Source organism: Camponotus vicinus, unplaced genomic scaffold (genome assembly GCF_025532165.1).
Source record: "Camponotus vicinus isolate PSW18456_S1 unplaced genomic scaffold, iyCamVici1.0 SCAF_1, whole genome shotgun sequence".
NCBI classification, from domain to species: Eukaryota; Metazoa; Arthropoda; class Insecta; order Hymenoptera; family Formicidae; genus Camponotus; species Camponotus vicinus.
The window spans coordinates 7,656,431-7,681,949 of NW_028141945.1; the positions used below are offsets into that span (position 1 = coordinate 7,656,431).

General features: G+C 32.4%; 2 protein-coding genes across 8 annotated transcripts in view; one reads left to right on the plus strand and one right to left on the minus strand.

Moving 5' to 3' along the window:
• The first annotated feature begins 1,828 nt into the window (after window positions 1-1,828).
• Window positions 1,829-25,519, plus strand: part of Cdase (neutral ceramidase) — a 42,067-nt gene continuing 18,376 nt past the window's right edge. The window contains exons 1-9 of one of the 7 annotated variants that reach the window (XM_083098762.1): window positions 3,524-3,705; window positions 6,869-7,015; window positions 7,386-7,514; window positions 9,620-9,796; window positions 10,068-10,211; window positions 10,592-10,768; window positions 10,860-10,987; window positions 11,644-11,842; window positions 14,668-14,874. In XM_083098762.1, the coding sequence (XP_082954888.1) occupies window positions 9,650-9,796; window positions 10,068-10,211; window positions 10,592-10,768; window positions 10,860-10,987; window positions 11,644-11,842; window positions 14,668-14,874 (1,002 nt within the window). In that variant the 5' untranslated portion in view covers window positions 3,524-3,705; window positions 6,869-7,015; window positions 7,386-7,514; window positions 9,620-9,649. Of the gene's footprint in view, window positions 1,930-3,523; window positions 3,706-3,728; window positions 3,872-3,956; window positions 3,977-6,868; window positions 7,016-7,385; window positions 7,515-7,587; window positions 7,738-8,191; window positions 9,797-10,067; window positions 10,212-10,591; window positions 10,769-10,859; window positions 10,988-11,643; window positions 11,843-14,667; window positions 14,875-25,519 lie in introns of those variants that run through there. The other 6 variants (XM_083098788.1, XM_083098736.1, XM_083098772.1 and 3 more) reach the window with 6 other exon arrangements.
• On the minus strand, window positions 15,892-20,362 carry Cpr6 (cuticular protein 6). Its single transcript, XM_083098848.1, has 3 exons — window positions 20,271-20,362; window positions 18,402-18,653; window positions 15,892-17,560 (listed from the first exon to the last, which is right to left on the minus strand). Exons 1-3 carry the CDS (start codon window positions 20,277-20,279, stop codon window positions 17,276-17,278), a joined length of 546 nt encoding a protein of 181 aa, XP_082954974.1. The 5' UTR covers window positions 20,280-20,362; the 3' UTR covers window positions 15,892-17,275.

Consider the following 25,519-nt stretch of genomic DNA (forward strand, 5'->3'; position numbering starts at 1 on the left):
TACCATTCTCAAATCTGAAAGCCACTCTCGGAGCTATGGAAGCAAATTGAACAAAAGACGATTGGTACTTCCAACCAATAACTGCGAAACAATCATATAGTTTGCTAAAGTATTAATGAGATAAGTTTCTATCTATACAAGTCATGCTATTTCATATTGCGCTACAAATTGGCTAGGGATTGAGCTGTAAAGTAGCTTGAATCACAACGCATGTGACAACAGCTTTACTAGTAAATTTCCCATGTTTAAAGTCTTTGTATTTTCGTAATTTCCTATCATTTCGCTTTTCATAACTTTTACTTATAAATAAAATAATTTTTATTCATAAATAAATTGTTTAAACCATATGAAAGTGAAGATATTTTAGGGAGAATAATTTTGTGATAGTAATTGATATTTTGATTTATAATAATAAATAAAAGAAAGAGGAAAGGAAAGAGAGAAAGAGTAAGGGAAGGCAGATATAAGAGCTGAAAACTGAGCGATATTAATTGAAAACGCGATGTTATGACACGCGAAATAAGGAAATAACATTATGAGTCGTTTCATGTAGAATAGAATATTGTTTTCGATGTAAGGCGATATTTCGCATCGTCGCGTTCCAATTGCATATTGCGTACATGCATCAGCATGCAATGTGCTAGGCTGTCATATATTCAAACACTGGAAAGTCGAAGCGGTGCTTTTCTGCTACGGCAGAGAAAAGGAAACGTGATATTTCTTGAAACTTGTATAAACCAAAAATAACGAGTCATTGCATACGAAAAATCTAATTTCGGAAAGCTTTTTAGTTTTACAGAACGCTATTTATAAAGTATAAACAGCTTTTAAAAACTTTTTCCATTTTAATTAAACTCTTACATTCAATCTCGAAATAAAATTATAAAAATAGCCTCTCATTTTGATAAACGTGCTGCTCTTTTAAGTGTATATTTATTTTCCCTCTCCGAAATAAAAAACGAGTTCAAAAACATATCTCGTATTCGTCACGCATGTGACATATTTAGCGTAAAAATCATTTAAAATTATTTCTTTCATCATAATTATTAGCGAGTCGATAATTCGATTAGAACGTGTCCGCTATCGATACAGCAGCGCTTTATTGAACTGAAATTGTTCAAGCTATAACGGCAATAATTGCACAATCCATCTCCTTTTACTTTCTCTCGTACTCGAGCCACCTGTGGATCGATGAAAGTGACAGTCTGTGCTCCAATGTTACGCCAAGTACACGATCGTATAAAAGTATCGGATTTTATTTATTTTTCGGTGATTTGCGATTGTAATTTGCATCGATCTGATGGAAATTGTACAATCGAACATCGTGAGGAAGTGCAAATCATCACAATTATCATTAGCTTGCTTGTGCTATAAATCATGAGTGCTCGAAAAAATCGCGATAAGTTGATCATATCCATGGTTCGTTTGACACGCGACTTGTTAATCACAAAAATATCATCGAAAAATGTTGTTGAAAAGATTTATTATACGAATGTTAATAATGTAATTCAGAGGGAATAAAATTGACGCAATGTTTCTAAATTGTCAAGTGTATTGAATTAATTTACGATTCTTTAGAAATAATGAATTTCGATTTTAACTTAATAATCGACAAATGTAGCATATTTACGCAAGTGTAAAAAATTTTGTGATGTTATTTTTTAATTTTGAAACATTAAAATTTTTTACACAATTTTATAACGATACTGAAATGTTTTTTTACGTTTACGTGCGTTATTCTTAAAATCTGTAATCCGATAGAACACGTCGCGATAAATTTTGCAAAAATTTTGCTTCTCGAGCGAGAAAAATAAAAGGAGAATCTTCGAAATCATCACGATAAGAGAAATAAATCTTTCTGAAATGATTACACTTCGTGCTGTTGAACCGAGACTCGACAAGGAAATAATCCTAATGACACGCGCATTTGTAAGTATTTATTAAATTTAATCTATTTATGAACTCGCATTTATAAACATATTTATATTATACAAATGTAAAAAAATGTTGTACAATATTATACAAATGTAAAAAAATTTTGTATCGCGTTGAAAATATATCGCTTCTTTTTCTAGTCACATCACATCGCAATATTTTTCATACAAAGATAAACATTACTGCTTTGCGATTACGCACGAGCGATTAATGTGTATATTTTCGGTATGAGGGATTTAAAATTGGAAATTTCTCTCGCTTCAAAAAATCGTGGGAGAGATAGTCGGGAAAATAATGCTCCAACAGTGTACTATGCATGGAATCCTCATGAGTCCAGGAAAATAAGAGCATTCGGTGTATTTATATTTTTTGAGTACACAATCCGTATTTACCGTCGACTATTTGCCCTCTCATAGACAATATTTTTATTTCTTTGCACTTTTATTCCGAGAGAGATATTTAATTGCATTCAGTAAAATTATAAGTGCGTTTAACGTCGGGTGTGTATCTTTGCGTTCGAAAAAATCGTAAAATTGTTTAAAATATCGCCGCTTTATATCCTACATGTATTTTTCTATGTGGATTTTTCTAATATTTGCAATTTATTTCGTACACTGCAATAGCTAAAAATAATTGTGCGCAGTGATCTGTATCATGGAAGGATTTAAACAATTATTTTTTTACTTTTTATTTTATTTCAAACAATTAGCTAATATAATCAACTAGTTAACTAGTATAATCATTAATTATTCAAATTAATAATGAACAATTAATGTTAATGAAGTATTTGCTTTTTACATACTGTTATATAAACTTTGTTCTAAGTTTTGTTCCAAACTTATTAAAGATTCTTTTTTGGATAGTAATTATTGTTATGTATCGAATATCTACATTATTTTCGTTTACGTTTAGATTATTACGTCATTATATCATTAATAAATTGGAAAATATATTCTTAAAGATAAAATATATGTTACCGATTATTAACGCGGCACGTGTCCCACTCAATAAAGTATAAAAGATTTAGTCTTAAGCCTCAAATTAAACTCGATTATCGATTGGGAGCTCTGATAATTAGTGCGGCTTATAATCAAATTTATCTTTCATCGACTATGTTACTTTATCGCAATTTAGCCGTACTTCAATGATAATTAAGGGAGTGAATTTTATATATTACGTAAGTTATTTTTTTCCTTTGAGTAAAATTTGACTAAAATTTAATTAATTGCTCTACTCATACTTTTTCGTCAGCGCACATTTTGATCACGACACGATTCCGTAGCAATTGTTCCTCTAATCACAATGATTGATCCACATCAATCCGTGTACTTATATGTATACGGTTCTCATATAAGTATTGTGTCAAGGCGAGAGAGCAAACCGAGAGAACGAAAGGCACAAAAGTAAGCCGACAACACGAGAGGATAAGCATCTGCGGCATGTGAGTGTGTACGTGTGTGTGTATGTGTATGTGTGTGTATGTGTGCATCTGAATAAGAATAGCCGTAGAATCGTTTCCGTTTCCCCTTCTTTCTTGCCACCGACCATGTGAGTCCCAACGTTGGGTTTGGTAGGCGAACGGAGAGTCTTTATAGTGACGGGCCGGCGATGGTATGTTTGTGACGCGGTCCCAACTGGCGCCTTCATAAGCTCCCTTTTCTTACTACCAGACGTATCCACCAGGATTAACCGACTTCTCTCTGCGACACGGTCGCTGTGCGAATCTCTCGATCGGGATCGTTTATCTCGTGTCGATGTTTCAGCTAACTGGTGCGTGCCTCTTTATATTAGTCGTAGTGCGAGTCTTAAACAGTACGTGAATACGTAAACCAGTCATACCGGCAGTGTTACATTTGCCTTTATTCTTGATACCGCTGATGACAATCACAAAGTGGCAGCGTTTTCCCTTCTATGAAATCGAGAGTGTGCTGATTTGGTGATGATCTATTTATTAATATTTATTTATATCGCAAAGAAATACAGTCAGCATTGGCTAAAATTGAAGTGAATGTGGGTTATTAGTGCGCGATTTAAGAAAAAAGTAATTAAAATCTTGTCATCCTTTCATTTATAATTATATTTTATGCTTCAGGTAAAATCATGAGAGAAAAATATTTTCTTTGAGATAATTATTTATTATTAGTAACTCTCTCTCTTTTTTATCTTTTTATCAATGTTCGATAAATTTATATCATCTTAGCAATCTTATCACAATATATATGACATATCAATTTGATTAGAGTACAAATATTAGTACTTAAAATGTATAATCTACTAAAAGCATTACATTTTATTTTCGAATAACATTCAAGACAAGAATTCGAGAACACAGACGTCACGAGTCGTAGATGTTCGAGGATAAAAGATCAAAAATATTAGATATAAATATACATGAAATATATTTTCGAGATAGAACATGATAATTAAAAAAGAAAAATAAAGTGAAAAAATGTAGAATTTTGAAACCTCCATTAAATTCTCTATGATTGTTTTATATATATGATATATATATGATGTAATACATTCCATCAGATTATAAATTAAGACTATTTTTTTATGAACATCATTTTATGTACGTTTATATATAATATTATATAAAAAGTCAAGATGCAGAATATATTTTTTCCTTTCATATGTATTTAAATCATTTGTAATCTTTTCATTTTTCATCATCATAATGTCAGTTCTCTTCCCTTTTATTTTTTACTAAAGATGGGTTAAAAAAAGATTGAAACAATTAACTGTTGACAATCAACAATTAACAATTGATCATTTGACAGTTAAAGAAGAATTTTCAAAAAACACAATTAATTTGCGCCTTAATTGCGCTTGGCTCTCATTAGTCTATTTGAATTTATTTATTTAATAATATTAGATCCTTTTCGTTATTTACTTGCTGTTTATAAAATGACAAGTTTAAATCTTTTTGGACCAATGTGTATATTTTATCTTTAAATATAAAAGCTAAAAATGAATAAAATATACATAAAAAATGTAATGCAATGCAATTGCAATTATCTTGAGATATAAAAAAATGCAGAATCATATTAGGAATAATGTCAAGATGTTTCGTGAGAAGTGAAAGTGTTCGGTTGGATCATCTTGTCGAAATTTAACAGTATTCGACTTTTACTTTTTATCTCGGATAATTTGGTAGTTTAAGAAACAGTGATTTTAATGTTTCAATATAATAGTTTAGACATCTGGTGAAAGTCGTATGAAAATTACTTAATAATTTATAATCTGTGTTAGCAATGCAATCGCTTCATAATTTCAAGTGGCGCAGTAGGTCACAAATGAGGAGATCAACGTCTCCTCTCTGGAAAATAATTCTGTGTCTGATACATAGACACCATCTGCATCTTTCATTTAATTATAACGCCTTCAATAATCATTGACCGTTTAATTAATCGGCGGTAATTAAAAAAAAAACGCTCAGAGAGGTGATAGAAATAATTTAGCGAGAGTTAAGTTTAGAGCTTAAGTTTAGAGATAATGTAAGAATAACGTTAAAGAGGAAATAGCTTTAAGGTCGGATTGGAAGATGAATTGGCTGAATTGGAGTACTAAATTGTTGTAATTGGGAATAAGCTTAAATAGCTTATCTCTAGAATATATTTAATCAAAATATATCAAGAAAAATATGAGAATGTAAATTGAATTCGTTAACTGCAATATTTTATCTGAACTGTAAATCTTGGAGTTTATAATAAATCTTATGAGGAAACTTAAACTGGCTGGTATCTGTTTGTAATTCATGCCATAATTTAAATTTATGCAAAATACAAACTGTAGGAGATAATTAAATGCAGGATGAACTGGGATTCATTAATATGGCCATAAAAGCGCAAAAATTCTATCAAGCATTGATTCTAATATAAGAGATGTTATACAAGACATATTCGTGAAATATTATCGCAGCACTGTGCACTTGTCATCGGTTTGACATATTTTATTCTAATATTTGACGTCAATCACAGTTTTAATTTATAATTTTCAACATCTAGTCAAATTCGATTGAAAGAACGACTGAGCAATTGATCGCGATATATGCGCTTAATTCAGAGAGAGATTTATTTTTTTCCTTCAATTTTTTTATATAATACTCGGTTTTCAATTTATCGATAATATTTTTAATGTAATATTAATAGTCGACATGAAACTGAAAACATGTTTTTCATTTTTAGCTCTTTTGAATTTTCTACGCATTCGAATGATAGATTGTGTAAAGGAGGTTTTTATTTTGAGAGAAAAACACTCTCTCTCTGTAAAAAATAGAATATTTAGGAATATTTAATTTAGACACACACACATACATATATCCCGAGTCAAAATTTGAAATCTACTATGAACCTCATACATGGTCATTTGTGCTTCCAATAATAATACTTGACCTAGTTCTATCTTGAGTTTGCTAATATCTTCTTTCGTCTCTGTTTAATCTTGTGGTCGTACAAAATTTCTATTTATTGATGTTGGATATATAATTCTCCTATTTTCATTCTTACAACTCCTACCTCTTTATCTCTTTTGAATCTTCAAATTTTATCGATATTTCCAGCACCAATAAAAATACATATATTAATACTCGAGATTTACAGATCAAAAACAATTTTTTATTATTTCAGACTAATGCAATTAATGTTAAAATATAATAAAATGGACAATAAATATACATCAAAAATATATTTTATTGCAGTTCTTTTCGATTGATAGGCATTCGTACGTACATTTGATTATCGATCTTCATATATACGCATACACATTTTAAAGCTTCAATAAAAATAGCTATAAAGTTTTTCTGTTTTGTAACATTTTTATAAAAAAAAAATTAATATCGATTGTATTATAATCACCACGAACAACAAATGTATTATTAATCGTAATTTTTTGTGCAGTCACGTAATATCTTTCTTTGTGTTCACATTGACAGAGTTCTTCATTGCAATTCTGATGAATAGTTTTAATAAAGCATTGAATTGCTGCATGGTACACTTGATCTTCATTATTTACATACATTGCACAACAAAAGATTCAGTCTGTAATCTGCTGAAATATACTTTATACATTTGCGACTTATGTAAGTAATCATTTTTTAATCTAAAATAGTGCTATCATATGAAACAGTGTTGTATTCTACATTTTATTATGTCGTATATTCTAGCTATAATTTGAAATTATTTAATATTCCATCATACGCTCCACTCGTATTTAATACATATCTTATTTCCAATAAATAATGTAATTATGTAATTTATTTAATTGCAGATTGAGTACATATACAATAAGTAAATATTATATTATTTAATATTTGCTTTTCACACATAATCTATCTAATTAAGCAAATTATATAATTAATACGTTGTTTAATTGAAATCATGATGCACATTAAATGCAAGTAGAATATAAGAAATAATAAAATATTAAATAATTTCTAATATTCATTTCAGAAATGTTTATAGCACAGGACTTGAAGCCTTTTTAGAGGTTCTTAGTAATACATACTCTTTTGATTCTTCACATGGAAAAAACGGAAATAAGAAACAATTTGTAACAACAAAGAAGGACAATAACCAAATGTAATGTGTGCATTATAAAAGCTTACATTGGTTCTCCAAATTCAATAAAACTATTCAATATTCTGTAATCTAGAATAAAAATTTCGACTCGGGATATATATTATTCTCGCAGGAGTTCTCTGAGAATCTTTGATATAAGAGAGTTAACATTTCTCACATGCAGTGACCTGATATTAGTCGACCATATATAAGGAAGAAGAAAATACATTGTATAGGAGAAAAAGTTAATTATTTCTTCTCTAATTAACGTTATAAAACTTTATATGCCTTCATTTCCGTATAGTATATTTCCCAAGTGAACTTATTCTTAACGTGAACTAAATGTTTAACTAATGTATATCGCTTTTACATTTTATCAGTAAGTAACCAATTTTGTATTATTATATGTTCGATAAGGTATCGTTTTATTTCCATATATGCTAATTCATCATGGTTTTAACTTCAATTCAACTACAAAATATGCAGCCACATATGTAAGCGAAATTTAAGATATTACAAAAAATTTATGCCGATTTCTTTATTTTCTTTGAATTTCTTTTGAAATTCAACATAATGAAAGTAAGAATTTAATAAATAAATGAATGCTAGAGATAAAATGTTTGTAGCTGTAAAATAAAATTTGTACATATATTTCGCGCGAGATATTGGATTAGGAAGATAAAATAAAGAATTTATGATTAACATTACATTGAAAAATGATATTGCCATTACATGATTGTCAAGATGACTGACAATTAAGAAAAGAGAATAATGAAAATTTCAATAGACGACAAAACACATGCAATTGTGTGATATATCTATATCAAAATGTGCGCAGATAAAATTCTACGAATTTTCCACGCACATTCGACATATTTATAAACACATATTTTTCGTGACGCATGTGTGACGCTCATCAAAACACATAGAGAATACTGATCCCTATATATACTCTTATAAATGTGCCTTGTGTATTACTCATAAACCGCATTACATATATACCTTGTTATCGATAACGCACTTGTTTACAGCAACTAACATATCGCACGTATGACTCATACAAGGCTCGATCGAACAATATATGTGCTTATTACATTTTTTCAAAGCAACAGGAAAGATACCAATTAGTCACTCCTCATTTTTATATATTTGTTGTAGAATTTTATGTTTCTTGTAGGCGTTTGTATAATATTTTCTGTATAATATATAAACATTTTATTGTTTTCGGAGTTGACAGTTACGTTTATTGACGGATATTATTTGCTAGATCATCTCTTAAAATATTCTCAAAAAATACTCTCTTCAAGTGTCAAATAGAGGGAATATGTAGTAGATTCTAAATTCTATAATAAACTTGTTTGCATCTTTTTATATATTTTTAGACGTAGTTTTCTCGTAAAAAAGATTTTTATTAGGTACAGATAACAGCGTTATAAATTAATCCTTAAAAAGTGAAGTCACGTAACGTTGAATTTATTCGTGAAAGTTTTATTTATGTTTTTTTCTTTTTTCATCGTCAAATACCATAGATAAGTGAAAGTCGCATTGCCACTGGTTGTCCTTGAACCGTGACGCTGTTTCAATATTCTTCTCTTCTCATTTTAATTAGCGATTGATGAAATGTGCGTAACTAACGAGAATAATAAATACATTGACATACTTGAATTAGTAACTGCTAATTACTCACATAAAATATCGAATATCGATATTTCATGTTTTTTCTGCGTGTATGTGTGCATAGCAATTATCTCTGATAATTATATTTAATAATTATCTCTGAAATAACACGATAAGCTTATTAAAATATTTTCCAATGATACACACAATGTTTCAACTGAATTCTCGTAACATAATAAATCGATTTAGTGTAAGATCTTTCTCATACGATTTCCTAGAACAGTTATCGCATACGACAGAAATATGCAATTAAAAATCCTTATCTGCAATAATGACACATTTTACTCGGATTATCGCGTACATTTTGACAAAAGAAAGATCTTGATTGTAGGAAACGATTGTTTGTCTTGTTGATCGTGAACGTAAAGTTCAAATGCTATCGCTGGCAAAATTCTCAATCATTCGAGAGAAGTATTGGGTTAGCTGTTCATTTCGTTCTCTACTTTCAGTCCGATCAGCCAAGAGGCTCACAAAGCTGAATGGATTCTTTGGTGCCGTTGCTTCTAAAAACTTGGGGTTTATTTATATTATGGCTCCTCTTGCTGCTATCACCCGCCACTCTTGCCTCTTACAGTATTGGTGTCGGAAGAGCTGACAGCACAGGACCTACGGCAGAAATTGTTTTTGTTAGTATTCCACGATATATATTTTAAAGTAACAGAATTAATATCTCGAGAAAGAATGAAGGAAGAATTTATTTTAATGAAATAATCTTTCTTCCTTTCTTCTTCTGATGTCTCATAATGGGAAATGAAATATTACAAAATATATTTAAACTATTATTAAGGATAAAGATGAAAAGATATATTCATTAAATTAAATTGAGAAAATGAAGAAAAACAAGCGATAGTGAAAATAAAACAAATAGATCGAATAGCTGTTACATATGCGTTTCAGATGGGATATGCGAAAATGGATCAGAAAGGAAATGGTCTGCACCTCCGGACGTTTTCCAGAGCTTTCATAATTGACGACGGTGAGGAAAGATTCGTATTTGTGAGCGTGGACAGCGCGATGATAGGCAACGACATCCGACAGGAGGTATCATCTTTATCATATTTATTACATTTTCTTCATCATATTTATGTACATCATATTTATTCTTGATCATATGATATTATAATAAAAAGGTTCCATTTCTAATACATTAATTTTATATATGAATAAAAATGAATGAAAGAGCTGAATATTTATCTAGCAATTTTTATTTTATTTGTCAGAAGCATAAAACGTATAAGTATCTGTTGATTTATTTTTTTATCTCCGCATATTATATAGTGCAAAAATCAAGTATTGTTCATCTTTCGACGCATCTAATTGCATATAAATAAATGCGCAATTTATGTTTTACGAAAGCATGCAGTTTTATTGCAAAACAATTGTTATCATATGATATTAATCGCGATTTTTTATCGCCGCAGGTATTGCGCAAATTGCAGATCCAATTTGGTAACATGTACACAGAGAGGAACGTGATGATTAGCAGCACACATACACACTCGAGTCCGGGTGGTTTCATGCTCGACGTGCTCTTCGATTTGACCACATTCGGCTTCGTCAGAGAGTCGTTCGACGCCATCGTCAATGGCATAACGAAGGTGAATCGATGCGCAAACAATGATTGCACGGGCGATTCGCTTGATTAAAGACAATAACAGATAATGACCAATATTTATTTCGACATTGCAGAGCATCGAACGTGCTCACGATGCCGTTGTGCCTGGGAAGATCCACATTATTCACGGTCAAGTTTTAGACGCTAATATTAATAGGAGCCCGCAGGCGTATCGTAACAACCCGAAATCAGAAAGAGATAAGTAAGTGATAAAACGATTGCAATTATTTCAAAGGATGAACACAGATTTTTAATAAAATATCTTACTGAGAACATCGATAAAAGTATACTCTATTTTTAAAGAGCCAAGAAAATGTATGTTCATTCATAAATTTCTCCAAATTCTTAATTAAACATATGTAGAGACGGTGATAATCGCATACACATGCTATCTGCTAATTAATTTCAAGCGATGCAAAGTAGTCTTTTAATACAAAAAAAATTATTATATAATTATTACGGATAGTATTTATGATTACGAGAATATATTATGCAATCAAATATGATTGTAGATATAGCAGTATGTTCAGATAACGAACGATCAATTCAATTCAAGTTGCAATTGCTTAGTAAGGAGATTGCAAAGCGCATTAGGCATACATTGAATATTCGAGCTATTAATTCTCAGAATTCTCAGGGCATTCGTGTTTATTGCGTGTTACACCATGTACAACATATGTACATATGTCGACACGTTTGCGATCCATGTAAGCGCTTGCATTCTCGGAAATATAATATGCGAACGTCCGCTTATTGACAGATTCCGTTTCAATAAATTGATCGTTTGAAATATTTGTCGTCGGTAATGCGCTTTTTGAAAGAAGCATAAAAGATTAATATTTTTTATTCCGTTACCAGATACGAGTATGACGTGGACAAAATACTAACACAGATGCAATTTATCGGAGCCGACGATAAGCCTCTCGGTGTCGTAAATTGGTTTGCCGTACATCCGACTAGCATGAACAATACCAATCGCCTGGTCTCCAGCGACAACATGGGCTATGCATCAATTCTCTTTGAGAAAATGATGAATAATAATACCGCGATCGGCAAGGTAAGTCTCTGTTAACGGATGGACATCGCGACGCTATCGTTATTGACACTATACACATTACGAGAATTATATTGGCATTCTGTATATAGAAAGCGCGTCAGTAATATACATATACAGAGTGTCTTAAAGAAAGTTGTTGAATCTATAATCAGTCATTTTTAATTACATAAAAGAGAGCGAGAAAGGTAAAACATTTTTTAATAGTAAGTATTTTTATTTTATTTACATTAAAAACAAAATTGGAGATACTTTTATCATTAATAATCATTTGTAAAAAATGCCAAATATTGATATAATCTCTTTAGGAATTTTTAAAGAATTTTATTTATTTTATATAATATCTCATTTTTGAGATGTCACTTATTACGAAAGAGATTTGATTCCTGTTTCAATTCTGATGGTACTTGGAAATATACTGGGTGTTAAAAAAGTCTGGACACGGTCGAATATCTCGATAAGGAAGAGTTTTACTAAAAAGTGTTTCAGACAAAAGTTGTATGGCTTCGAGGGGGACATAACATGGTACCATTGGTTTGACCTTGAAGAGTTATTTGAAGGTCACGTGAAGGTCACCGTCAATTTCTTAAATGAAATCCTCCATTTTTTATTGCATATTCTTGTAGCTTATCTCGAGGGCTTTCCAAAACACTATAATAAAATATTTTTCCCTCAAGCACTTTAGAGTTATAAGGCTTGAAATCATTTATTAATTTTACATAAACCATAAAATATCTTGTAAAATATTCATTTTTCGATTATCTTACCTTAATACTTTTATGTACAAAATAATGAGAGGAATCAATTGGTGTAAAGAAAACACATAGTTATTTTTAAGAAAAAATATATAATTGTTAATTGCAAATTACATATTTTTTCTTCGAAACAACTATGTGTTTTCTTTACACTAATCGATTCCTCTCATTATTTTGTACATAAAAGTATTAAGGTAAAATAATCGAAAAATGAATATTTTACTAGATATTTTACGGTTTATGTAAAATTAAGAAATGATTTCAAGCCTTATAACTCAATAAGTACTTAAGGGAAAAATATTTTATTACAGTGTTTTGGAAAGCTCTCGAGATAAGCTACAAGAATGTGCAATAAAAAGTAGGGGGTTCCATTTAAGAAATTGAAGGTGACCTTCATGTGACCTTCAAATAACTCTTCAAGGTCAAACCAATGATACCATGTTATGTCCCCCTCGAAGCCATATAACTTTTGTCTGAAATACTTTCTAATAAAACTCTTCCTTATCGAGATATTCGACCGTGTCCAGACTTTTTTAACACCCAGTATATCGATCTTATACAGGATGATTCAAAAGATAATGCATAAACTTAAGGAGAATATATATGGAATATAACAATTTTTAAATAAATAATCTCCGAATCCTGAGTCAATAAAGTCAAGCCTGCGAGAGTCAGAAACTACATTATGGACTATCAATGAAATAATTTGTAAAGTAAAATTATAAGTGGACAAAGATTACACGAACTTAATAAATGTAATATTACAAAAAATGTTTAAATTGGCCAGCAACCACTTTATGTAATGCCGGCATTTTATCTTCGATCGAAACTCTGCGTGCACTCTTTTAAATACTCCAAGTATATGCCAGATCACGTCAGATGCTGCAAGTATTCTGAATAAATATGTTTCTATGTCATCTACAGTCAACTCATACTATATTCGTAACATTTTCGCAAAGTACGATTACATCTATACTGTAGTGTAATTCCTTCAAAGTTTTGCACTGACTCAGGAGATCACGGTTCTTATTTAAAAATTGTTGTATTCCGATCCGTCTACGCTCTTTAAATTTATTCAATCTTTTTAATCATCCTGTATATATCGATTATCGAATTTGCATTTTTTATAAACATTTATTAAATAATAAAAATATGTCCGATTATCTTTAATTCATAAAACTGCCAAATGTTCTCAATTAGAAGATACTTTACTTTCTGTACATCGTATTTTTGCATTTAAAAAAAGTAATGAAATAGTTTCACAAATTTCCATGAGACTCTGTATTATGAATATTGTGTAAAATTTATAATAAAAAAATGCATGTACTTGTGGAAAATCCTAATGAGAATCGTGCGAAATTAAATACATCAATGACGTTTAGATAAATGTGCACACTTATAAATTTTGCAGGTCGCGTGCAGATAGTAGTTACGAGCTTTTCTGTTCTTTTGCTCTATGTACATAGATGATTGCGTGCTTCCGCTATTATTATCTTCTTTTTTTGCTATCAGACTGATTCCATTCGTCCTTCTTGTTATATTGGCGATGCATACTCTGCTTGTTTTTCTCTGTTTTCTCTCCTTTTTTATCATTTGACATTATTAATCTTTAAATGCTACGATAGTAATTTGCATTTACATTTCAAACATTAGTCGGAGTTTTAATAAAAATTCTCGTACTGTTCGATGATAAATTGCAAAAATATGAACGATTGTAATGCAAGCTGCTTATTTCATATAAGCGTATTACGAAACTATGAATTTACTTTATACGGCATTATACGAAATCCTACCAAAATAAGAGTTAACGTTACTTTATTTTCATTGGAAGTATAAGTTGGATCTTCCATTGCGTGGTACAATTAAGTTAAATAAATATACTTACAGCATTTTAGCGGCACATTCATTTTTCATATTTACTTTACACACTTGTTGTTTATGAAAGTTCTTTTTTTTTCAAACATTTACATGAAAAGATTATAGAAATTAGTTAATTTGATTTCAATAATAACATTTATTACAATAATAAAAATAATTCGGTGTATTTGCAATTCACACAATATCTTTACTTAGGGTCAGTTTGTGGCAGCCTTCGCCTCGACCAATCTCGGTGACGTCTCGCCAAACACACGCGGTCCCAAATGTGAATTCTCTGGAAAAAACTGCTCCGATCAGTATACATGTTCCGGAATAAAGGAGAAGTGCTTCGCTTCCGGTCCTGGCAAGAATATGTTCGAGAGTACGAGCATCATCGCTCACAAGATTTACCAGGAGGCCGCGGTAAGTACGCCAATCTTACCATTTTCATCCCCCATATCTCTTCGCCCGTTTATTCACAACATATAAAAGTATACAACAATAAAGTACCATTAATAATTTCAAATGCAACGATTTTAAATTCAACGATATTCTGCGTTATGTCGAGTATTTCCGAAAGTGACTCGCTTTATCCGCTTTAAAAAGGCGAGCAAAAAGATTCGATGGTTTCTTCAGCTGCGGTTTTTTCCGCTACAGCTCACGTGCCGCTTGTAAACACACAAAAGTGAATGTTAATTGAACATAAAAATCGATTAGCAATGCTATATATAGCGCGAAAATGAAGTATAATTGGAAAGCGTGAACTCTTCACGGGATTTTACGGCAGCGCAAGTTCAAGCGCTCCGACAAAGAGGTAGAAACTGAATGTATTATTGCTCGGATCGGGCTTTATTTATTTGCGCAATTCCTCCTACGTATGTGTGTATGGTTAATTACGTCTAGTGAAACTTATTAGCCGCACAAACGAAGCCACCGACGCATCGAGATAGTTATCAAGTGAATTAAATAACTTTATGCGCGCAGCATGATCCATTAAGAGTGATACGCTAATTAAGAATGAGCGCTGCGAGACATTGGCACTGAAAGTACTGCAGCATTAACTCATTAAAGACCGCGACACTAAAATGTACAAAAGAGGGAATTTTAATTACCTAAAATAATCATTTTTTTATTTCCCAAAAATCTTAAATTAATATTATAGCTGTTAAATATATATATTAATTATAGCCCTATTATAATTGATAATTTAATATTTTACTTACCAGTTTTTTTTATATGATTAATAAAAAAACTCTTCTTTAACGATGGAAAGATACAAAACTGCTGGCGTCTTTTTCTTCGCTATTATTAAGTCACCACGGTTGAGGATGAGGAGAGAGAAGAATCTTTTTCATAATTTTTTTGAAATTAATTATAATAGCGCATGTCCTTTCGTTATTTTTAAAATTATAATGGTGTATTAGTATGATGTTATTGGAAAGATAAAAACAAAACTGCTTATACATTACTGAAGAAACAATTTAAAAGTTATGGAAGAACAGAGATGCTTACATCTCATTAAGATTTCTTTGAAAGATCACACATTACCTAGTTATCATCAAGTTTCTCTTCATTGAAACAGAAGTTGAATAATAGCAAGCTAATTGAAAATTCAATATCCAACGAGAAATAATCTCGGTTGTGACGAAAAATAATATTCTGTTGCGACATAAATACAAATAAAGCTAAATAAGATGCGAGAATCTAAATTCATCGTCTCTCTATTTCCATTTCAACACAAATCAATTTTACATAATTGTATCATTATCATTATTATTATTTTTTATACAAGTTTTCCTTTCTCCTTGAGTTTTTTATATTATACTTTATGCACATAAAGTTACAAAAAGGAAACTTAATAACTACTTTTTGTATCTTTAAGAAAATTTGTTTTGTAATCTATTGATGTTGCTTGCACAATTTCTGCATATATTTAATTATGTATGAATATTTGATTTCTCTTTTTGCTTTATTTTAATTTAGCGTTAAACTTTTCAGCTCCGTGAAATAAATCAAACAACTTAAAATGCAACTCTAAAATTTGAAATTCAGATCGCCACACATTTTGAGTTGTAAAAATTCTGATACGTATAAGGTAGCAATAATTTATACATCCTCGCTATTACCTCTGATACTACAGATCTATATTTCAGTTGTACGATATATCTTAAATTGAATGCAAAAAAGACATTTCGGGGATAGATGAAATTTATGTTATTACGTCATGCTGTCATCATAAATATAAATCGATACCTCAGACATGCGCGGTTACAATTCGATTCCAATATCAAATAATCCTCTTTTCAAGGGGCGCAAGTTGTTAGGAGCGAATTTCAGATGGAATGTAAAATAAATAGGTAGAAAACTACATTTTTGTTATCCGTGGAAATAATCGGATTACGCGTGTTGGCCTAAGTTAAGTTAAGCAATCAGGCGCCTCTTGAAATAGAGCATCGGGTAATGAAATTAAGACAGGATACATTTATTTCGACACAAGACAAGATGAAATGTTGCAGCAGAGGGGTCGATATTTTTCGGTGTAATCTCAATTATTAACTATATAGAGACTCGCAGTTTATTAGAAACGTAATCCTAGACGATCCCTTTAGAAACTATCTTTATATCTAAGAATAGACGAACCCAAATGTTCATTTTTTTTTCTTTTTCTTTGCTATCGTGAATCACAATATTCAGTAACCAATTAAACATAGCCCAATTGAAAACGTAGTTCGCTGTCGCATTGACTAGCAGACTGGTTATCGGCTAATGTTCCTCAGCGAAACGCCCGATTCGACGCTATTTACACGTTACAGTGGCCGAGCCGCTAATAATGCTTCTCGTAGTCGTAGCTGTTGTAGTGTGCGGGCGAGACGTACTTGACAATCGGCACCGGCTTCACCGGGTGAATCGCCGGTCCTACCTTCTTTACGACGGCGTTAAACCCATTGTGATCATCCGCCGTGTACTCGACGATACGCACACTTCCGTCAGGCTCGTTGACGCTGTACGAGCCATGAACGACATCGCCGTCTCGCACCTCGTGCTGCGTCTTCACATCACCGGTGTGAGGATCGTGCACTCCGTAATTGAACGTGTATCTCGGATGCGACTGCAACAATACAACAACAATGCGATGAGATAGCGAGAGTCTACGACAAGTAATATTCTGTCTTGTCTGGCGCAAGTCTTTAGCTACTTAATCCTGTAGGGACCAGAATCTCGTGTTATTTGAATAGCGAATTTACGGATTTATATTTTCGGATCTGTTATGTGGTCTTACGGCTTGTATGAAATAATGGCAACAATTTTGATTTTCTAGTCATCGCGGAACATGCATAGAATCGAATTTTGTAATGTGTGAACAGAAAATGCGCTGTCGCGCAATATTACCGTCCAAGTGCCACTACCAGACAATTAACATGGCGAGAAAGCGACAACAATAAGCGTCGCGGAAATAGACTCGACAATGAGATACGAGGAAATACTGTCGTCAGACGCCTCTTTTCAGAGACAGGAATCTAAATTAACATACGTGCCCCAGGTGGCCTGGAAACACATCTTTCCGCTCATAAAATACGACCGAACGTCACGAGACTAGAAACAGCTTGACACTTTTCAGGAAGCCGTGCGTGCGAGAATTTATATTAAACGCTAATTAACAAGTTGAAAGCTGTCGAAGGGAAATTTATGCAAGAGAAATACACATAGGTATTTTTCCTGAAAATCCAGATAAGCTAGTTGCAATAATTCCATTGTAATCAAATTCAGTCTTAAAAAACTTGTAGAAAGTTTTGAAGAATCTTTCAAAGAAATCTCTTAAAAGATGCACGAAACATCGTGGGATTTTGACGAAAATCGTTACATGGTTTCTCGCGTTACTGTACAATAACCGAGTATCAAATATGAATATCAATGCAGCGCCTGTGAAAGCATAAAAGAGAAGTACTCACGTAGTAGTCATGTTCCTGCTCGACGTGTTTATAGCCGTGCAATTCGTGGTCCAGGGATGCATCCACGTGCAAGGGCGCAGCGGACACCGAGTGCACCGGGACGGCGACTGTCGGCAGAACTTTGTATCCAGTGGATCCTACGTATTCATCGGCGATATCGCTGTAATCGCTGTAGGAGAGGCCATGGCCGTTGTAACCGCTGAGAACAACCGCGTTAGCGCACGCCAACGCAGCGCAGAGGATAAACACCGTCTGAAAATCGCAATACGCGATCGTAAATTTCTTCTGTGAGAAAACGACATTGTTAACGAAGCTACGCCAAGTTATGTCAAGGATCCTACAGTCTGTCTTCAATCTTCTTTTTTTTCTCTTTTTCTTCCTCGCAATAATACTTTTTCAATATTTTTTCGATCGCGTTTTACGCACGGAACAAAGATATGCGAACACAATTGAATCCCTCTCTGCACTATAGGCGATTTTCATCAGTCGAATGTAAAATCCCGATTAAAGTCGGATTTGTCATCGGATTTGATTTTTCTGGGAAAGTCTTTGGGAACACGATGCTTCTCGGATTTTGATGTTTTGTTACGTCTTTGGAATATCGGGAGTCCTCGTAGCGAAAAGACCATCCTTTTCACTTTCACGCCGACCTTGTTACCCGGAGGCCAGGCCAATAGATCGTAAGTCAATACAACGTCGCGGAAGTGGTTAAGGATCTGACTTCCTTGTTCCATCGCGATGAAAATGATACATTGCGAATAAAAGGTTTATTACGCCCTCGGCAAGAATATTCATGCCTGAGAAAGTTAGCGTGAATTCTTCGACACTTAAAGTAAACTGAAGAATCGGCAGGAAACGAAGAAGAGATTGAAATTCTGATACATGATCAGAAAACTGAAAATTTGAATACTAGATATGTGATAGCAAAAATTTTTTAAGCACATCATTTTAAAGATATGCATTATTTGCGACATTTAGTGAATTAAATGTTGCATTTAAAATTGCGCAAATAAATTATTTATTAAATAAGTGAATATTCTTTTTAAATAAAAGGTTGTTAAAGAAAAGTACAATACTAGAAAAAATATTAATATTACAAAAAATTTTGAGGATTATGTCGAATATCTTATGATACTTCAAATTACACACAAGAATTTGTAAAATTATAAAAATTTTTAAATTATATAAAAGTAAATTAATAAATTATAAAAGTTTTTAGAGAAGCAATAATTTAGTGTCCAATATTTAATGTGACAAGAAAATGACTTACCAAGTAATTTCATGTGAAAATTGAAAATGAAATTACTTTTACTTATACGATCATTATAAAGACTATTATAGAGACATAAAATCATTTTGCTTGCGCCATTTAGTTTTATATAACTATAATATTAAAAAAGTAGTTAAAAATTGTAAAATTAATTATTAAATATGTATAAATAAAAGATATCTCATTTAACTTTATCAAAATCTATATCATTGATTTCATCTCGATATTATAATAACAAAAGTATTTTTTTAAGTTAAAGCTTAAGGGGATGATTTTACAACGTCTTTTACATCATCAATTTAGTCAAAAAAATCGCAATAATCTTTCATACTCTCTTGGCTCAAAAGAATCGAAAAAAGATAGATAAATGTCTATCTAGCTCCCACATAATATTCGGAGCAAGATTACGAATATCCCAGCGAGCGAAAAAAGAGAGAGATATAAGGGAATCCATGATAAGCGCCGTCAAAAGTGGCTCTCGAGCGCGGCCGATAGAAAAGAACGAAGCACACACACACACACACACTCGCACACAGAAATTCAACCATCCACCCGTTCATACCGCACCCCCGTGTCGCGTGGACCTTTTCTCTCCGTACCTTCAGCATGATGTGTTTCGACGTTTCCGCTTACACCACGTTTTACTATATGCGAGACCGTCGAGTCGCGAAGTCACTGATAGCATTATTCCCAGACGATGGGCTTATATTCATCTCCCACCTCACATGGTGGTTCCGTTCCGGGCAAAAGCTCTCGGCCTCGGATCCACCACTCTTCAAGTTGGTCTGCCGTACCCTCTCCGGATCTTTTTGTCTGTATGTGTCAGAAAACGCACACGACGCGATCTCCACGTGGAACGCGTTAATAAGGCCCATTTGTGCGAAAATCTCGAAAGGGATTCAATCATCTAATTTTCGGCTCAACGAAACGTATGAAAGATTAACAACTATTGTAACGGTTACTAGAAGACTAGGTACTAAAGATTAATAGCTATTGTGCAAAGGGATAGAATCTGCTCGCTTATTGAATAGAACGGGATGGATGGGATAGAGTCACCTGTTCCTCGCGCTCACGGACGTCACTCGTGCGAATCCTGAGGTTAGTCGTTAAAGATGTAGCAGATTGATTCGACCGTCAGAGGCGATTATGTTGAAAGGATAGAAGAGGTAATCGCCGGCGGATAAACCTTATTTCTCGACTTGTTCGCGTTGTTAGCTGTGTGTTTAGGCATAATTCATTCCAATGAATTCCGAAACGGCGGAAGACAGTCAAGTGAACGTGAAATTGAATGGGAATCAATTTGAGAATGAATGCGAGCGTTAAATGATTCGGTATCTTTTATCGTCAATCTGATGAAAACATGTATTTGCATTTAATTATGTTAACCGCGTTATATTAAGCTCGTGCATTTCATGAATAATAATTTGCGAAGCAAAAGATTCTCTTTCAATAATAATGGATAAAAATATAATTTACATTCGAAGGTCTATGTTTGATTGAAAAAAAAAAACAGAAATTCAATCCTTTTCCCTAATTTAAAAAATACAGACGTAAAAAGTATGTTTGGTATTAATGAAATAAAAGGAAAATTTTTTAAGTAAACCAAATTTTATATTTAACTAAAATTTACTTTTCCGATGAGCTCCGCATAACTGTTCGCATAATAAAAATTTAATTTCGTAATTTCATGAAGGGATTGGAATTTTCGTCTTAAATTTGCGAAATTAATCATGTTTACTTTTTATATCCCTTTATTACTCGATTTAATTACAATTTTAAGGGTTACAGAAGGAATGCTCAATTTCTTATGCATCATTGTTTCTGCGCGTATAAATTACATCATATTTTTCTCTTTTAGCGTAATAGAAGCGAACGCTCTCTCTTTCACTTCTCCGTTCAAACCTAAATTAATACCATTCTTTTTTTGTGAAATAGCCTACGCATTTTTTCTCTGCGACACACGCGTAATTAATACAGAGAAATTTACGCCGAATTCTAGTGGCCAAAATAAAACCGGAATACGTATTACAGAATACTCTGAGAAAAAGCGATGTATTCTTTGATTACGAAAAACTTGTTGCCACTTGTGTTTATTCTAACAGAATTTTTGCAATTTTTGTAAGATTTTTACGAAATTCAAGATTAATAGCTGCGTGCTTATAAAAAACGTAATAATTGGCTTTAAAATATTTTTTTTATATAGATTTTGCTCTATGCGATGTTCCTTATTTAAGATGTTTCGTTTCCTATTTTCAAAATATTGAGAATTTAATGAAAATTGTACAGAATGTCCTTACATATGTTTAGAATCTTCAGTACAATTTTTAAATCGATTCACTAAAGCGTTCACAAGTTATAAGGATTTTAATTTGCACCGAATTAACATGTGTTCTTATGGGAAACGTATAACCACGTCGATTCAAATGACAAAAACACATGGAAATAATATTCAGAATTTGTTTAAAATTTGCAAAAGTGTAGTTTAGATACAGAGGAAATATTTGGTCAAATAATATTATACAAGTACTAACTGGTTAAAAAGATATTAAATATAATTCAATGAAATTAGCCATGTATCTGACACAAGGCGAAATTCTCTGTGAAAGTTTGGCAACATCGCACTCTTTTTCCACTCCTTTCCGATATTTTACTGTAATAATCTTTTTTCGTAAACTTTTTTCGACACGATTTTTCCCTTCCACCGATAACGTCCGTTCACTTTGCCCATTGTTAAACGAAAAAATACGAACTAACCTCACATCTCGAGCAATTTCTGAAAGTCTGACAACCTACAAATGCGTATAAGCTGGTATAAGCCATCGACTGATATAAGCAGTATAGGCTTCGTGTGTAGAATGCGCAGTCCGGCCAACTTACGAAAAATTACAACGTTGTCACATTTCACGCTCGCCAGAGACATGACAAATTATTAAATTTATTAATTAAACTGCTATAAATAATGCATTTTTTTAATTAATAAATGTTTTAATATTTATTCTGACACTTTAAATCACTCAGTATCGTTAAATTATTTTATTCTCAAAAATGAAATTTCGTGTTGTCAAGTTGGATTTGAGGTATCGTCACTGCCAAAAGTTAATCATTTCGATTAACAAAATTTGAAATATTTCAGTAAAAACGCAATATTAAAAAATACATCTCTGCACTGTAGCTAAGATCAAATTGTAATATTCCACGCAATTTCTCATACTCAAAATACACCAAAAGTGAATATATTCGTCAATATTGATTTTCAGCTACTTTTTGCTGGGATTGTACATACAAAGCATCCTTAAAAACTGCGATATGGGAAAAAGTTTAGAATATTATTTTTTGATGGAACAACATTCTTAAAAAGGAAACGTCCTAATTCTTGCAAGTTTCGGTTGGCAAAGGCGTGGTAGCTTCTGGTCTATTCCTCACTTACGCAATTCTCGACAAAGCCTGTTTGTCTTCACAATGAGTAATGCTATTTCTTGCACGTAAAGTAAGGTACACATCACCATCGTTCCGTGAACGCAACTAGCTTTAAAAAAAAAAGGATCGGTCCCGCCCAAATGATTACCGGGCGACCTATCTGGATCAAGATCATAAACGACAAAACCTTTCGATCTCAGTCCGAATTCTTTTGTTGCGCGCATTTACGTAATATTAAGTCGGACGCTATTGTTCAATGTTTCCCTGAGATTGCGTGAGTCCATTATTTTCATGTGATATGTCGAAATTTATTACTTTAGTAATTGTATATATGTGTATAATGCGTTTTTATGATCGCTCGCGATGATAACGAATTGGGCTGATCGATCACCTAAAACTTCATCATTTATTCTTTTCTTAGCTTTCGCGAACTTATATTTTCGCAACAAATTTTTTTTATAAATATAAATTTATCCCAAGAAAATTATAATATATTGTATACATACATATGTATTATAGTCAATTTACTAAAATACATACGCATCGAATAACAGAAGATATTACGTATTGTACTAATTGTAGGATACATACGTAAATGTCTCCTGTTATCCGATCCGGCTTGCGTTTATCACGCAGGTTGGATCTATGTAATGCTATCTATATAATCTATGAGCTAAATCGTCCGATCGTTATCGTGTTCGCTTTCGCCATCGACCAAGGCACGGAATCACGCTCCAAATTTAGATTTTTGTACAGACGCGACACAGATGCGTCTAACTCTCTTCTAACTCTCTTCTCTCTTCCTCCTTTTATTGTTCTACCAATGACATTGCCTGCTGGACGAATAATTGAAGGTTACCCGCTTCCGCGGACGATTTCGTTAACCGTCGAGATATCGTCGCTTTCTTTCGAGAGGCTCCATGAACCGGGCCCGTTTCTTACGCAGTCGCTTATTACTCGACAGGACGATTGTGGCAACAGAATTTCATAAGGGAATCTGGTGCCACGCTGAGTTAAGTTCGGTCATCTACTTGGGCGACTGTCGAGAGAACGACGATAACGACGATGACGACAATGAAGTAGATTTTCACAGATAATTTATTCTCCGAGCGGTTTACCTAATGCTCTTTCCGTACCTATGATACTTGAGGAGATAAATGAAATCACAGTCAGAATAATTCGTACAAGAAATGTTTTTCTAAAAATTATTTTCTACCTAGATAATTTTGTGAAAAAATAAAAAAGAAAATTTCATATAAAATATAAATTAATATATGAAATATGTTACATATATAATCTATGGTTCTCTATAAAAAATTTATTATGTTTAACGGTCTTAATTTTATCCTCTTATGTCGTAATTTATTTTCCATTTCCGATTCATTTCGAAAGAGCAAAAACTAGTATGCAAGAAACGATGATGGAGCCTCGATGCGATCAATCCGTTTATCCCTGGTCGCGTAATATGTGTCAGCATCCGCTCGTTAATCACGAGTGAGTGAATTATGCAATCGTATGTCCTTTGTGGACTCCAATTTAGATGACAAAATGGGGCGTGACTATTGACACGTAACAAGAGAGATAGACTTGTCTAAGGGTCGTAACGATAAACAGATATATTGCCATGATCCTTCCTTAGCCTCTATAATTCAAGATATTATTTGTCTGTTCACAAGAAGCATTTGTGGAGAAATTTTTTTTTAAAAAGCGAACTATCTTCAAACTTTATAAATTTACTGCGTCAATAGATTCAGCAAATAATTTGACTACTCGATCTTATTATTTATGTGAAGTTTTATTCTTACGCAAAAAAAGAAACGTGTTTGCGAATCAGATAAAAATTTATATTTACATTTTTGCAAACGTACTATTTCAAGATTTTCCCCGTAATAAATAAATACAATCGTGTTATATGAATACGTGCGTTTTTCAGGTTTCAGTTCAGCCACGCAAATATATATTACATATATATGTACATAGGATTAGTAAAATCTATCTATTTTTTTTTTCACTGTCAGTTATGCAATTCAATTTCTGTTTTTTGCAATTGGCAGGATATCACAAAAATGAGAAAATACGTTTATAGGAGAAAATTTTTTAAGTTTCTATTAGAGCGTAAAATGCGAAACTACATCTACAGAAGAAAATTTTTAAAGCGTCTATTAAAGCAGAAAATGTGACTTTTTGTGACATTTTGCGCAAGCAAAACTGAAATGTTGTCCTTTTTAGCTTTATATTTAATCAAAATTTGTAACACATGCATTATTAAATTAACTTGATATTAAATATCATGTAATATCTTTATTTTTCGCTCTACTTTTTTCACGTTTCTCCACTTCTTTCTAACAGAAATTTGACAAACGTCATTTTGACATTACATGAATAGATAGAAGATTGTAGCAATATTTCCGCTTTCTCGTTAATATTCAAT

Coding starts and splice junctions, on each gene's coding strand:
- Cpr6 (XM_083098848.1), bottom strand. Junction 17,561..18,401: donor AGCAGGAACATGACTACTAC/GTGAGTACTTCT, acceptor GTATTGTTGCAG/TCGCATCCGAGATACACGTT.